This window comes from Limulus polyphemus, unplaced genomic scaffold (assembly GCF_000517525.1).
Source record: "Limulus polyphemus unplaced genomic scaffold, Limulus_polyphemus-2.1.2 Scaffold17, whole genome shotgun sequence".
Taxonomy (NCBI): Eukaryota; Metazoa; Arthropoda; class Merostomata; order Xiphosura; family Limulidae; genus Limulus; species Limulus polyphemus.
Genome location: NW_013665627.1, coordinates 1,453,133 through 1,468,613, shown reverse-complemented (window position 1 = coordinate 1,468,613; position 15,481 = coordinate 1,453,133). Strand labels below are relative to the sequence as shown.

The window sequence follows — 15,481 nt, the reverse complement described above, 5'->3', positions numbered from 1 at the left end:
TTTAATTCCCTCGTGTTATATTGTTTGTTTGTTTTGGAATTTCGCGCACAGCTACACGAGGGCTATCTGCGCTAGCCGTCCCTAATTTAGCAGTGTAAGACTAGAGGGAAGGCAGCTAGTCATCACCACCCACCGCCAACTCTTGGGCTACTCTTTTACCAACGAATAGTGGGATTGACCGTCACATTATAACGCCCCCACGGCTGAAAGGGCGAGCATGTTTGGTGGGATGCAGATTCGTGTTATAGTATCAGATGTTTACTTATTTGTAGTCATGGTATTAATTACGTTATATTTCAACCTGTGTTTATGGAGAAGAGCTTAATTTACAAAACAGTTTGTTTATCCTTTTGTAATACAACGTTGTTGTTATTAAATTTTGTTTAAAATTCGCGAATAGTTAAAATATTTATATATATATATCGTCTATTTCAATTTAGAAAAAATATTTAAAATATTTGATTTTTGTACAGTTTCTCATGTGGTTAATATCGTCAACTGACAAGTAAGATAGAACGATTGAACTAAGACAATGGATATAACATTATATGGATATATCGTTATATGGATATAGCATATGAATGGACATAGGTTTACAAAAATAATGTCCTCATCGGATCGGATCATCGGGATTTAGGTCTTGGAGACCTGGGAGGGTCAGGTACTGACTAAGCCTCTTCCTCCCTCCTTAACTGTTGTTATTTGGTATGCTATTGATTTGTGATTTGGTAAGCTGCTTTGAATGTCTATTAGTTACTGTTGCTACTTTCCTTTTTAGGGCTATGTCCGTTTATGTTGTCTGATTATGTATTTGTTTTATGTAGCTATGTTAGCTGTGTGGTTGTGGTCTGTGATGTTTCTAGAACGAGAAATTGTATGATATGTGGAAGTAGGGGTGTAAGGTGTTTGATTGCTATTTTAATAATGAGTGTGATGCAGTCCTCTTGATTTTGGGGTTTTCTGTATTGTGCTAAGAATTCATAAAATATATCTTTTGCTGCTTCGGTTACTGTATTTGTTGTTCCAGAAGGTTTGTTTTTTAATTTACGCAAAGCTCCTCGAGGGCTACCTGCTCTAGCCGTCCCTAATTTTGAAGTGATAGAGTAGAGGGGAAGTGGCTAGTCACCATAACTTATCGCCACCTCTTGGACTCCTAGGTTGCGAGTGGAGTGCCCTAACTGCCAAGTTATGCCAGGAATGAATGGTGCAGTAGTGTCTTAATAGAAATCGCCACCTTTCGAACAAATAGTGAATTAAATTATACATTTGGCGGTAATGCATTTTGATGCCATTCCTCTGTAGACTATTCTTTTCCAAGTTTTTCCATTTGGGATTTTTTTTTTTTCGAGTTTATTACTTTTGACGTTGTTCCTGATATTTCTTCCGGGTTAAGCCTTTCGATACTGTATCCTTCAAAGCCAACCCATTCAACGATAATCCTGTTCGGATTTATTTCTTTTCTAACTGTTATATCATTCAATAACCACAGATGTTATAGATATGGTGGCGTGATTGCACAAGTGTGTAGATGAATCTATACAAAGAGTATTCTTTCCTTCTAAGCTATTACAAAAGTTTATCTCAAATCTAGTTAACCCTAATATTTCTTCTTACATTGCTTATGTTTCCGAACAGACTCATTCGAACTTTTGCAAAACTCTTTGTAATAAATGATCAAAAGACAACATTATTTCGTTACTCATTTATAAATAGTTAGACCTACTTAGAGTTGCTCACGATTGCTATCTATTACGTTAAATAATAAACATAATTTAAAAAACAAGGTAAAATACTAAATATTGTATGACCTGTATACGTGGCGCCATCTCTTAATGAACATAATATATTTATATATATATATATGCACACATCTCTTGTTTCTGAATTTAAATTTCTTACCTTTTAAAAACGATTGTAATATCTGTGATTTCAAGTATACCACTTTGAACAACATAATTTATTCTGTGATTTTTGGGTTCGAAAGCTTAATAAATGTTGAAGATCTATTAAGTTTTTGCCTGGACTGTTAAAAATGACATGCATATAAAAATTATGCTTTTTTATCAATCGTCCATTAGTCAACTCTCAAATTACACAATATTAGAATTATGCAATCAAAGTATTACACTATTTAAAAAAATGTCTAGTTTGAAACTGATTTAAGTGGTTTGATCTAAGAAAAAAATAAAATCGGGCTCAAAACAAAGGCAGTTTCCTGTTACACTGAAATGGATCTGTATATAATATTAAACTTCTTAGAGTTATCACAAGTAATTATTTGTTAAGACATTCTCAAGTATCATATTTGTTTCCATGTCAGCGAGTGTGTGGCCTAAATTCCAACATAACGATTGCTTAAAAACAAGTCACATTATCTGTCTGGTTGTTAATAATGTAGATTAATAGTCAAATTAACTTTATATTTTATTTGTATATAATGTTATATATTTTAGTGTTGGAATACCACCAACCAAGTCTTGTTTACTAAGTCACTATTACGTTTATGTACAAATACTAACTTTTAAGGCTATACATGAAACACACACACACACAAACATACGTATATATATATATACCAATATATGTAAACCATCAAAATATTCTGAAACTGTTTTTCACTTTCAGTTGTCAGATACTGATTCATAAAATATTTTTAAACATTAGCCAGGAAGTTAATATTCGATCCAGCCTTAACTTATTGAATTATGTAAAACATGAAATAGAGAATAGAACACATTACCCGTGCCTTTTACTTAGACAATCCAAAAGTTTTTGTTATGCTACTCTACACTATTAATGCAGGAACAGAATTAGTTATTGAAATAAAGTAAAATGCCTTAATGGGCAATTGTGGTGGCATTCTTGATGTATCTGATCATTTTTCTACTTCTTTGTTGTTATTAACAATCAAGAAGTTTGAAACAATTACAATAAATTTTATTGATTTCATACAGACTCTCAAAAACCAGAACTTTTTAGAGAAACATTTTCAAAATCTTATCCAACCTTTAAATATTCTAATCTAAGCTGATGAAACCTACAATTCAATGACGACTTTTGGTGAACAATTATATACAAGTCTACAAATACGATACCGATATTATGAAGAAATGAAACAAAATTATATTAAAAATATAATAGATAAATAAAAGATCATGCATAATTCAAAATCTTTAAATACATTTACATTAGGTATATTGTCAGAAAATTGTGAACGTACAGTGCAACAACTTTAATAATTGTTTACGTCTATTGAAAGATATTTATCATGAGTAAAAGAAATTCTGCAGAAAATTAAAAACAGGCCATATTTTAAAACTTTCTACACTCATGTCTCCTACAAGAGTAAATTAACTGGAGAAAAATATTTATCGGTGACGATTAGTTAAAGCATATGAGTGTCTGTGACTTGTTTTAGCTTAAAGTCACTCAAGGTATTATCTGAGTTCTGATCATCGTGGGAATCGAAACCCGGATTTTAATGCTGGAAGTCCGCAAACGTACTGGTGACCCACCAGGGCATTATCCATATTTAATCTTAAATTAATAAGTACGTTAAATGATGTATGACTTTAGTAGTGCAATAACATGTCAGACAATTAAATACATTAATTTGATGTTGATTATTTGTGTTCAGCTTATTTACAATCATTCAGTAGATTAACAAAAATCCGTTTTTGATTTTTCTTCTACAATAAAGCGTGCTGTGGGTTACTGGTAACTTACGAATTTATACGCTATAATCCGAGGTTATATTCCGTCGCGGTGGACAGAGATAACTCAGTAAAAACTTTGTGTTAAAAACAAGATGAAAGAAGGACGCAGAGGTACAACATTCATTGAAAATAATTATTCGCAATAATTAGTTTATGAATGCACAGTAATATTACAGTTACTTTTAATAAAATATTATTGTATTTTCTTCAACCAGATGGCTATATGAGTTTTATAAAACACCGAAATTTCCTTAAGAAAGTTTGAATCATCATTACTTTTACATATCTTAACGTCCTAAAAAGTTGCAAATTATTACTTCTTGTACGTAATTATGCGCGCGTGTGTGTGTTATTTGCTTATTTTCACATAAGCTTCCACATAATAGTTTCAAAGTCATACAGCCAACTACTCTCATAGAATTAATAGCTGTCAGACAAAAGTAGTTTAAAAATATAATTATTTTAATTTTCTGTCATATTGATTCAATACAAAATATACAGACTCTAAAGAAAATTATATCATATCTCAAAATATACAGAGTCTAAAGAAAATTATGTCAGAAGAAATTAGTTTTCATTATTCTTATAGATCACTTGAATATCTCTAATAACATTGAGACAATAATTATTCTACAGATACATGTCTCAGATATTAAATATTAAAATACCTTTCAACAGAAGAAGGTAGTACTTTATTTGGTACAACTGGCTAGTAAAGTTAAAAGTTATTTTTGAAAATCTTTATATTGTAGATAATAACATCTACTAAATAAAAGTTCTTTTTTATTACTTTATGGATCTGCCATCTTGAAGATTTTGTAGTTCTTGTAAATCAGCAAACTTCTCGTTTTTTATTCTGGTGTAGTTGGCTGCTAGAGAGATGCCATAGTGAATCTGTAACATTAAAACATGATTTTTTATACATGATTGTCATTCATTTCACTAAACGCGTTAAATTATTTACATGTTAACAATACATACATCGATTAACCGTTTCGGAAAAATTTGAAATTGAAATAAGTACCGGCCCGTCATGGCCAGGTGGTTAGGGCGCTCGACTCGCAATCTGAGGGTCGCGGGTTCGAATCCCCGTCACACCAAACATGCTCGCCCTTTCAGCCGTGGGGGCGTTATAATGTGATGGTTAATCCCACTATTCGTTTGTAAAAGAGTAGCCCAAGAGTTGGCGGTGGGTGGTGATGACTAGCTGCCTTTCCTCTAGTCTTACACTGCTAAATTAGGGACGGTTAGCGCAGACAGCCCTCGTGTAGCTTTGCGCGAAATTCAAAAAACAAACAATAAGTAATTATCATTCCTGTAAATAATTTAAAAGTTCCATAACTTGAAGAAATATACTTATCAAACTAGCCTAAGTCCAGTAAAAAGGACACTTCTTTTTGCCGAGGAGGTTTTTCAATTAAAAATTCATACTTTAAGCTGAGGTGGCTCAGCATTTCACTTAAAAAATACATGCTCATGACAATAATAATAATGAGTAATTCTGTATTTTTTGTTTCACTAGTCTCTGTGTGATCTTATTTTTTCTCATGAAAGAAACTTTGTATTGCCATTCAAAATATTATTAATTTTAGAATTATAATCTATTTTATTCATCAGAACTACTCTATAATGAAATTCGATAAAGATGATGAAATAGTTATTTTGAATAAAACAGATTATAGTTCTCAAAATTAAGATTTTAAATGACAATACAGAGTTTCGTATGTTAGAAAAGGATCCTACTAGAAAAACAATGTGATAATAAAAGGCATTTGGTATATCCTGCTTATTCCTGGCCTTTTATCAATCGTCTCAGAACAACTATTCAAAGTTTTGGATTGTCGGGCAAAATAATTTTCTAAAAAGAAACTTAGAGTGGTTAGCTAATGTACAATAGTTAGATTTTATAAGAGAGTAACATGTGGATGGGTTATTGTTTTAACATCAGAATTTTGTCTATGATATGATAATTCATGTAATTCTTATATTACTATTTATTTACGAGAGACAGTCAGGGCAATACATAACAACACGTAAGATACCGAAGAAGTTCTTGAAGTAATAAAGAATGCTATCATTTAACATTTTGCAAAAAAAGCAACAAAAAACAACATTCTTCGCATGCTACAAAATACATGAAATATTCAAATACTGCATCAACACACAACCGACGATCAAAGGAGGCGTTACTGATCGAACCAAGTGCGTGTACAAGGGGGGCTAGCAGGATCACTGGACCCCAGTCACTCTTTCCATACAGACTCAGTCATTTCAGTGAAAACAATGTCTAAAGTCGTAGTAGCATGATACCACTGTTGATTTAAAAAAAAATTGTCTACATATATTTTAGTTATATTTATAGTGCTCCCGAAAGAGACTAGAAGTTTAAAGCTTCCACCCCCACCCCTCCACATCAATAGCAGTCAATTTTACATTCCTGCGCACGGCCCTGGATCAAACAGAAAAGGCCCAAGGTTAACTTAAACAAAAGTGGCTACTTTAACTGAACCTGCTCAACTACTACTGGCTTTATAGTGGTTCTTTACATAACTGAAATAGCATTATAGTTTTATTTTAATTTTATTAATTTGAATGATATACGTATGGAAGAAATTATGCTGCACCTGAGCAAAACTTGGTATTTTACAGCAGCGCCATCTAACCTGTCTAAAGTTGTAGTAGCATGATACCACTGTTGATTTAAAAACAAAATTGTCTACATATATTTTAGTTATATTTATAGTGCTCCCGAAGGAGACTAGAATGTGAAATATTGAGCAAATAATAACATATGTTCGTTTTTGAAGTATGAGTGGTAAGTTTATATTTGATATGAACAGAATAGTCGAATTAGCACTAAAAACGCAGAGAAAAAAATAATAATTATTGGCAATAATAAATGGAAGGATAAAATAAGAGCTATAAATTCGTTAAAAAGGTTTACCTTACAGAGACAAAGTTTAATTTATTATTCTTCTATAGGTCAGCAGAAAACCATTAATATTTTTATGTTACAATAAAGGTAATCTGGCTGTCATTGAAAGTGTTATTATCACTTGGCTGGCAGACAAAATGTAAGGGATTATAATACTTCAAATAGATGAAAGCTATTAAGTGCAACCACATTAAGAATATAACCACTTGCAAGTAACGTAAGTAACGTTTGATAAATAATCCTTTTTCAGGTTTTTCGTTTTAATTTCTGTTTCTTAAAAACATTCTCGAATATGAAAACTGTGCAGTTTTAAACAGTAAAAATTTAAGTTATTCATACTGTTGAATATGAAATTTGGAATTAAGGAAACTTTCTAGTATAGTTTTTTTTAGGTTTATATAACACTGATTTACACTCTTTTGTCGTGAAACCTTATTTGATGTTAGTCAACTATTTATAATTGTCAGATATTGTTCATTTTCGTTTTTTTTTGTTAATTTTAGCATAATATATATATATATATGTGAAGACGCAATAGATATTATAACTCCAAACAGCTGAGTATTATTTCAATTTTTAAAACCTTTATGATTTTTTTTATTTTTAGATAATGATAAGGCTAAAATAGTTTAATAATAATTCTGGTTTAAAAGTTCGCACAAAGGATCACCTACAAAAGTTGTAATGTTGTCAAACGAGACCCAAAACTCGAGCGCTTTCGAATAGTTGACTATTCTTCTTTATTCTCGAGTTTGGGGTCTGATTTGAAAACTTAGTTTAATAACAGTTCGGTAACATGTGAAAATGAAAATATAAAATATAGGAAACGCTAAATCTTCTAAGAAAATCATATCAATTGCACAGCCATATTTGTTATGTATTTTAATAACTATTTTCCTGCTTTCAAACATTGACCAGTAGGCCATATAAGTGTAATTCTATAAACAAAAAAATCATGAAGTTCAAAATAAAATTTGTATATTTTCAGCTTACAACACTTTTAATTATACGTGACTAACAACATTTTTGACAAATATTTCTTAAAATAAAACTTATTGAAAGTGAACGTGATCTAGATATCTTAAAACTTGAATATATGAGATAGTTGGGCTAAAACTTAAGCCTCGGGTCTGAAATTATTATTTTCAACCTTTAATACAAACTAAAGTGACGATGGTTCTGTTACGAAATAATTTATTTTAAATGCTCGCTCCTAGCAATAAGCAAATATAATTTTTTAACAGTACGACCATTATGTTTGATACATTTTTATTAAATATTAAAAGAAAAAATAATTTTATTTAGTAACTGCATAAATTTAGTAAAATATTGAGCGGGAAACTTACCAAGCTTATAATAATCAACACGCAAGCTACAGTTGCCAGAATGTACATCACTACAGCTTGTTCAACCTAAGCACAAAACAAATGAATTTACTATTATTTTATAGTGAGTTAAACCTAAAAATACGTTGTTATAGAGTACAAACAAAGATTATGTTTAAAGTGTACGATTTAAGTTCTATAATAGTAAACTGTTAAAAAGTCTGAATTAGTTTGGTGATTTCAGACAATACATACCATGTGTCATTGGAGAGCTCGAGAACATGAAACAAGTAAATAATTTTGTTTTGCACTCACACGTAGAAACATAGATACATATATAAAAACATTACCACAGTTGTAGGCCAGCAAAACCCACTGAATTTGCTTGTTCTTCATGTGAGGAATTTCATCGTTGTGTTTATTATGATCAGTAGCTGTCACAAACAAATAACTGAATTCAAGATGCAACGAGAAAAGGAGATCATTGTCTTTCGAAGGTAAATTCTTAGTGGCTGGTGCTCGATACGTAACGACGTGTAAAATATAAATAAACTCCACAAAACATACTACTCTGGAATGTTTTCTCGCCCATTTACAATTAATAATTTCTTAATCCATCCAAACTTCAAAAAGCGTTGGGAAACGAAACTTCACATCTCGCTTTAAATCCATCACCGAATATTCCATAAAATTCGGTACTTCAGACTAGAGGATCCACTGTGCACCTTCGGATACATATCTATGGATTTCACAGACTGGTTGAAGCATATAAGGAGTTCATCATAGCCGTAACTGCAAGGAGTGAGTTTTCATCGTGCCTTTAACATCGCAATAGATGTGATAAACAACAAAAAACATCATGTGGAGCAATGAATACCGCTACTCATTATATGTGACTGTGTGGTCCTAATCGTGAAAGGTGGTTAGGTATTATCTTGACGTAGTTTCATTTTCTATTTGAACCACTGATAATAATTATCAAACCCATGAATACTTTGTTGCATTTCATTATTCTGGACAGTGTTGTACTGCCTGCATCGATACGTACACGTGAAACGTATAACACCCCTTTCAACATGATTTACGCCATTCAGTATGCGGTGCTTTGACACAAATAACGTCCAAACTTTTAGCCACCCAATTGCCCTGGAGTAAAACCAATGGAGTCTTTCTTGGATCCATGCTTCTCTAAAGAACAGACGAAACAGGCACCAAAACCTCACGTTGAAATGTTCATTCATTTGGTATGTATCAATGATTGGTGACAAGGGTTCGTACCGATTCACTAAAATTGTGGGCGAAACATGATACAGCATTTATATTCGTGTGCTGCTCCAATAATTTCGATAATACGGCGTATAGTATCCTCTTATTGGAACGTTTTGAATTCTAAATTAAACCGCTTGAATGCAATTATATTGCATTATTAATTACTATCTTTCAAATATCCTTATTTTGAATAACACCAACGCGATATTAATAAGTTGTATGTTTTAAATAGAAAATGCTATTATTTTTAGCATCCAGTTAAACATAAAAATTGAAAAATGGTTAAATATAATTTCCAGAGATATCAACTTTTTGAGATGTTTGGTTTTTCGAAACATAAGTATAGACAGTTTATTATATTCTTAGTCTGTAGGCCAAAGCCATAATTGTGCACTTTGTCCACCACTAACGTCTATGTTTAATGTCTATTTTTATTTTATAGATTCATTCTTTTAGTTTACATTTCACCTGCTGTAATTCTGACAGAGTGGCGGATACATACGACATCAGCCTCTTACATGAATCATATGGGAAATGTTTTTCGAAATATTTTTCAAATCTCTGACACTGACATCATTTTGCATTGGGATTTTTGTCTCAGGCGGACTGTAGATGTAATAGCGGTATTGGTTTTAGGAAGTTCTAGAGTGTATAAACTAACCATTATGTTAATTTAATCATCAATAGCAGGGGCTACCTGTTCTTTGCATGGGAACTTGCTTAAAATATTATTTGCCAGTGCTTTGGATTTTAGTTTAACTTTATTTCCAGGTTCTAGTATTATTTCACATAAAGAGTAAACAGTCTGACAAAATGTGCTACTGAGCAAGCAAGTGCAAAACTTCTGAGTGTTGGAGAAGTCCAGCATTATGAAAAGTTCTTGATTCACAATTGATGCTAAGTTTTGATAGCCAGAGATATTTAGTACCATAAATCTTGGACTTGTGTAGGAAAGCAAATTATGCTAACATTGTAGTAAATTAACAAATAACAATTTATAAGCACAAATGATCGGTTGTTTGTTTTCTATCATAAATCCTGATAGTCTATGTTTACGTACACTGAAAGGCTGAAACGTTTACATAGAACCGCTGCCAATATAAATGGAAGAGATCAACCACAGAGATTAAATGAGGCATTCTTAAAACTGGAGCAAAAATCCTCATCGATTTTGATGTAGTCAACACATCGTGATCTTTAGCTCATTGAAGAGTTCGATATTCATGACCCTGGATATCACCCGTTGAGACTGAAAGAAAGAATCATGAAACCTTTTGTAAATCGCGTTGGTTTCCGGTATCCAAGTTATAGGTCTGAAACAAAGAACTTTAAATGTTGATATAGTTCCACTGTTGTGAAAGTTTGTTGCATAACTCAAAATTATCAACAGAAAAGGATATTTCAAGGTTATATATTCAAAACACATTATTTACATGTTAGAGATAACCAATTTTCCGACGTTGGGGGATGTAATAATTTTAGTAATTGCTTATGTCATGGAGATCCGATTCTCTGTCAGGATAACAACAGGTGTAAATATGAAGTAGAAAGTAGAACTATAAAATAAAACCTTAATACAAAAGTAGCCATGGGGTGACAGCCAACAGCAAGCCCACTGATAATCTAAAACATACAAAACTAAAATGACCTAACTTATAAAACATCATATATTCCCCTAAATAAGAAAATTTGGTAACATTTTAAATTTCAAAAAACAAATTATATAATTCACAAACTGTCGATTTAATCCTGGAAATATATAAAATCCATTTCGAAGATTCTTTTTTAAACTAAGCCTCAATCTCCAATTCTAAATTTAACTTACGTAGTCTTTGCAGAATTCTTTGATCTTTCCTTCTGAGCAGATCAACAGATTTTCATATTTTGTTCCATTTGGAAACATAAAATCTGTAATAAGAATAACGAAGTTTTTAAGAAGGTAATAAACAAGCTAAAATATTAGAATATCATAGCTTATATATGCCGTTAATAAATATTATATAAGTCTGTAGGTAAAAAGTAAAAACTGTGATTAGTAAAAACAACGATATATTGTTTAGCATACTTTTTACTTTTTTTAGACATAAACATTTGGGAATTTCTCATCCTGAGATATTTATTCTTGACGAGTTTCTATTTGCCAGTCCAAAAGGCATTTGGTAAAAATGGTCACCTGGTTATTTTCCCCGCAAAACCAAAAGAATCGTAGAGTAATAAACTCTTACATTGTAAGTTGACATGAATCTTTTGAATCATAGAGTAATAACCTCTTACACTGTAACTTGACACATGAATATTTTAATTCACAAAGTAATAACCTACAACACTGTAACTTGACACATGAATATTTTAATTCACAGACTAATAACCTACAACACTGTAACTTGACACATGAATATTTTAATTCACAGAGTAATAACCTACAACATTGTAACTTGACACATGAATATTTTAATTCACAGAGTAATAACCTACAACACTGTAACTTGACACGTGAATCTTTTACTTATATTTTGAAAAAACTAGTAATTATGGGGTCAAAGGATGCTGTTGTTTACTTAGTCCAAACTACACAATATGTGCTATTTGTACTCTGTCTACTGCAGGAAACTGAATCCTAGATTTTAGCATTGTAAGTCCGTAAACTTACCACTGACCTACCAGAGGTTGGGGTGAAAGGTTGCGTATTCAGTACACGTGTTATATTGAAATATAATATATATCACTTAACCTCACGTTTGTCACAATTTATTGCCGAAACAGCTGGTTAAATAAGAACATGATGTTCGATGTGTGTAAACAACGATGTATAATAACTAGGTTCAATATATATATAAATTATTATTATTAGTTTAACCAATTTTTTTTCATAAGTTCATTCCCTATACATATAAAGGCTGAATGTCACTTAAAGCTCATCGCATCACAAAACAATGAAATGGATGGAAAAATGGTTTAAACGATTGCTGGTAATCATCAACAGAATATATTTCATAACCAATAGCAAAATGCACTTTGTATGTCACATGTTATCCGTAATATGCTCTTAAGTTGTAATTTAACACAGTAGTTATAGAAAAAACGGCATTACCCAATTTTGAATGGCTTTCTGTAGTATGCAGAATTGATATTTGCAAGGAAAATTGTACACTAAAGGCGTTATTGTGTGGCAATTTTAATATCCATGCTTTAGGACAGAGGGTTTGGTCTCCAGAAATTTAGAAGCTGCAAACTGTATGTAGAAATGAAGAGGCTTGGTGGAAGATACGCAACATTAAGTTTACCAGTTTTGGAATAAATGCACTGTTTCACCCATAAAAATCTCAAGAACGTTAATGCCCGAATTAAAAAAAATAAATCCCGTGTTGCTCTTGGGACAATCTACAAACTATTGGAGCTAACACACACACACACACACACACATCTTTGGTGTCAAAATACTATAGGTGAATTGCGGAACTGGAAGTGTGTGTGATACCATGGAAAAACCATCTGCATGATTATCCTTGAGATTTGAGAAATCTTTACATTACCACAGACACACCTAACTTGCATTTGTTTTGAAAAAGCAGCTGTTGAAAGCTCTGAAGAGGTACTTTGAGCGTTGGAAAGCGGGTTAATTCTATCTTAAGGTCCTTCAGTTGTATTTAGAATGAAATTAGTCCTCAATACGAGACAAATACTCATACAAAAATTTATGTAATCAAAATCCTTTTCTATAACCTCCAAAGTGTCTATACAAGAGATATTTGAGTACAACCCAACACTGTATAGTTTTCGATTTGGCTGTCATTCTTATAACGCACTAAGGAACCAAAGTGCAGAATGCGATTTTGCAAAGGAAAAGAGACGCGAACTTTGAACTCTCGAATTTACAGTCTTGGCAACCTAACGATGATCTGTCATATCTATTACTATATCTATTAATTCGAAATTATATATATCGGCATTGTTAGGCCCTTACTGATATCCCTCCTTTTCAAAACTTTTTCAAGTTTTAAGAACAAATTCTGGATGCCTTTTTTTTTGTCTGTTTTCGTTTTATGCCCCCCCCCCCACCAGTGGCACAGCGGTATGTCTGCGGACTTACAACGCTAGAAACCGGGTTTCAATACCCGTGGGGGCAAAGCACAGATAGCCCTTTGTGTAGCTTTGAGCTTAACTACAAACAAACATTTTCGTTTTAATATTTATGTTGAACAAGTCGCATAAAAATGTTTGAACATAGTCTGTTAAAATTCAAACCACTAAAATAAATAAGTGTAAGCATTAATAAAACTCACATCAGGCCAAACTGTTATTAGTTTCTGTTTGTTTGTTTGTTTGAATTGCGCGCAAAGCTACACGAGGGCTGTCTGCGCTAGCTATCTCTAATTTAGCAGTGTAAGACTAGAGGGAAGGCAGCTAGTCATCACCACCCACCGCCAACTCTTGGTCTACTCTTTTACGAAAGAATAGTGGGATTGACCATCACGTTATAACGCCCCCACGGCTGAAAGGGCGAGCATGTTTGATGGGACGAGGATTCGAACCCGCGACCCTCAGATTGCGAGTCGAGCGCCCTAACCTATTAGTTTCTTCCACTAATGCTGAAACATGTATATCTTTTAACTTGTGGTAACCCCTAAACTTCATACTCAGTCACATAAAAGAAATAATTAAAATCTTTGAAAAGAAAATAACGGACTGAAGTTCGTTTGTCCGGAATGATTTAAAAATATACAATCTCTTTATTTCCTTTATACAGGAAAGGTGAGGTAATTTATTTCATGAAAAATTAAAGAGGGTGGTTACCATTTCTTTGCTTAGCTTTACAAATCCGAGGAATATATAAAACAAGTACACATCATTACAACTAATATAAGCCAAATTTAACGTAATTATTTTTAATAACTTAGTAATAAACATATTGATATTATATTGTATTATTTCCCTTCTTTGATATAGTAGCCGTTTGTTTTAGATCATTTAAATCAATTTAAATTTAGAAACTTTAACGCAAGGTACAACTTTATTATTCGTAAATTATTTCAGAATTCGTATCAATTTTACACTCAAATAACCGAACCGTATACATACCGTTCACTACCGGTATGGTCCAGATATCCTATGATATTGAGTAATCCTATGCTTTTGACACTCATTGAAATCATCTAGTTTTTATTATGTAAAATATCATAGGAAATAATGAGAGGTATTAATTGCAATATTGATCTATTTTTGTTTACGCGTCTGTGTGTGTGATTCGCATGTTATTTGAGTCTGTAACCAACAAAGTCATAGATCCACAAACAATCCTTGATAGACGCATCAGGAGTTCTAGGGTTATTATATTTGTGTAATTATATTTCTAACAGAAATAAATTGCTAAAAATATTACTTTTTATTTTGATCAAACATCTATTCCACCATAATTGAAACATTTACTTAAATAAAAATATCAGGTTGATATAAATAGATATGAACTTGCGTAGCCATTTGTGCTGTATATTTTTTGTTTTAAACACAAAACCACACAATGGGCTATATGCAATGAGCCCACCAAAGTTTTAGAAATACGGTTTTTAAGATGGGCTTGTACCGTATATTATATATATGTATACGGATTTCAGAACACTTTATCTGTAGTATGATAGGATCCCTGGTCAATATATTACGCAGAAATCAAACATGCAATATTATCATTAAGACAGTGAACAGTCATAGTTGAAATATTTAACTTCAAGTTAAATAGTTTAACGACTCTTTTAACGTAAAAGTGCCAAATAAATTTTACAATATTACCATAATTTCAAAACTACTGTGAACTTATATTTTCACACGTTTCTACCTGCTCTTACATTAATTATAAAGGTTAAAACTCGACAATACATACCAAACTGTGTAAGATCAATGCATTGTTTTTTAGCATCTGTGACATTTAGGTTATTACACAGTCCCCAACTAACACGGAATACGAAAAGGATAACGGTTAAACACGCCAAAATAACAATCCATCCGATCTGCACAAAGTAAGATGTCACCAGAAACTATAAAATAAATGTTTATAAAAAGAAATTAAAATCAAATTTTAATTATCTTCGGAAAAATATTATATGACGAAATAAAATTTTAAAGATATTTGTTCAACAACGAAAATAAACACAGCTGCTTAACTTAACATGAACAATGTTACGACCACAATTATAATCTCTCTCTCTCTACTTATATATATATATATATATATATATATATAG

General features: G+C 31.9%; 1 protein-coding gene across 1 annotated transcript in view; it reads right to left on the bottom strand.

The window, feature by feature from the left end:
• Nucleotides 1-4,188: 4,188 nt before the first annotated feature.
• Nucleotides 4,189-15,481, bottom strand: part of LOC111085368 (proteolipid protein DM beta-like) — a 28,526-nt gene continuing 17,233 nt past the window's right edge. The window contains exons 4-7 of the mRNA XM_022383628.1: nt 15,121-15,274; nt 11,071-11,153; nt 7,998-8,063; nt 4,189-4,610 (exon numbers count right to left, since the gene is read on the bottom strand). Of these exons, the coding sequence (XP_022239336.1) occupies nt 4,503-4,610; nt 7,998-8,063; nt 11,071-11,153; nt 15,121-15,274 (411 nt within the window). The 3' untranslated portion in view covers nt 4,189-4,502. The remainder of the gene's footprint in view (nt 4,611-7,997; nt 8,064-11,070; nt 11,154-15,120; nt 15,275-15,481) is intronic.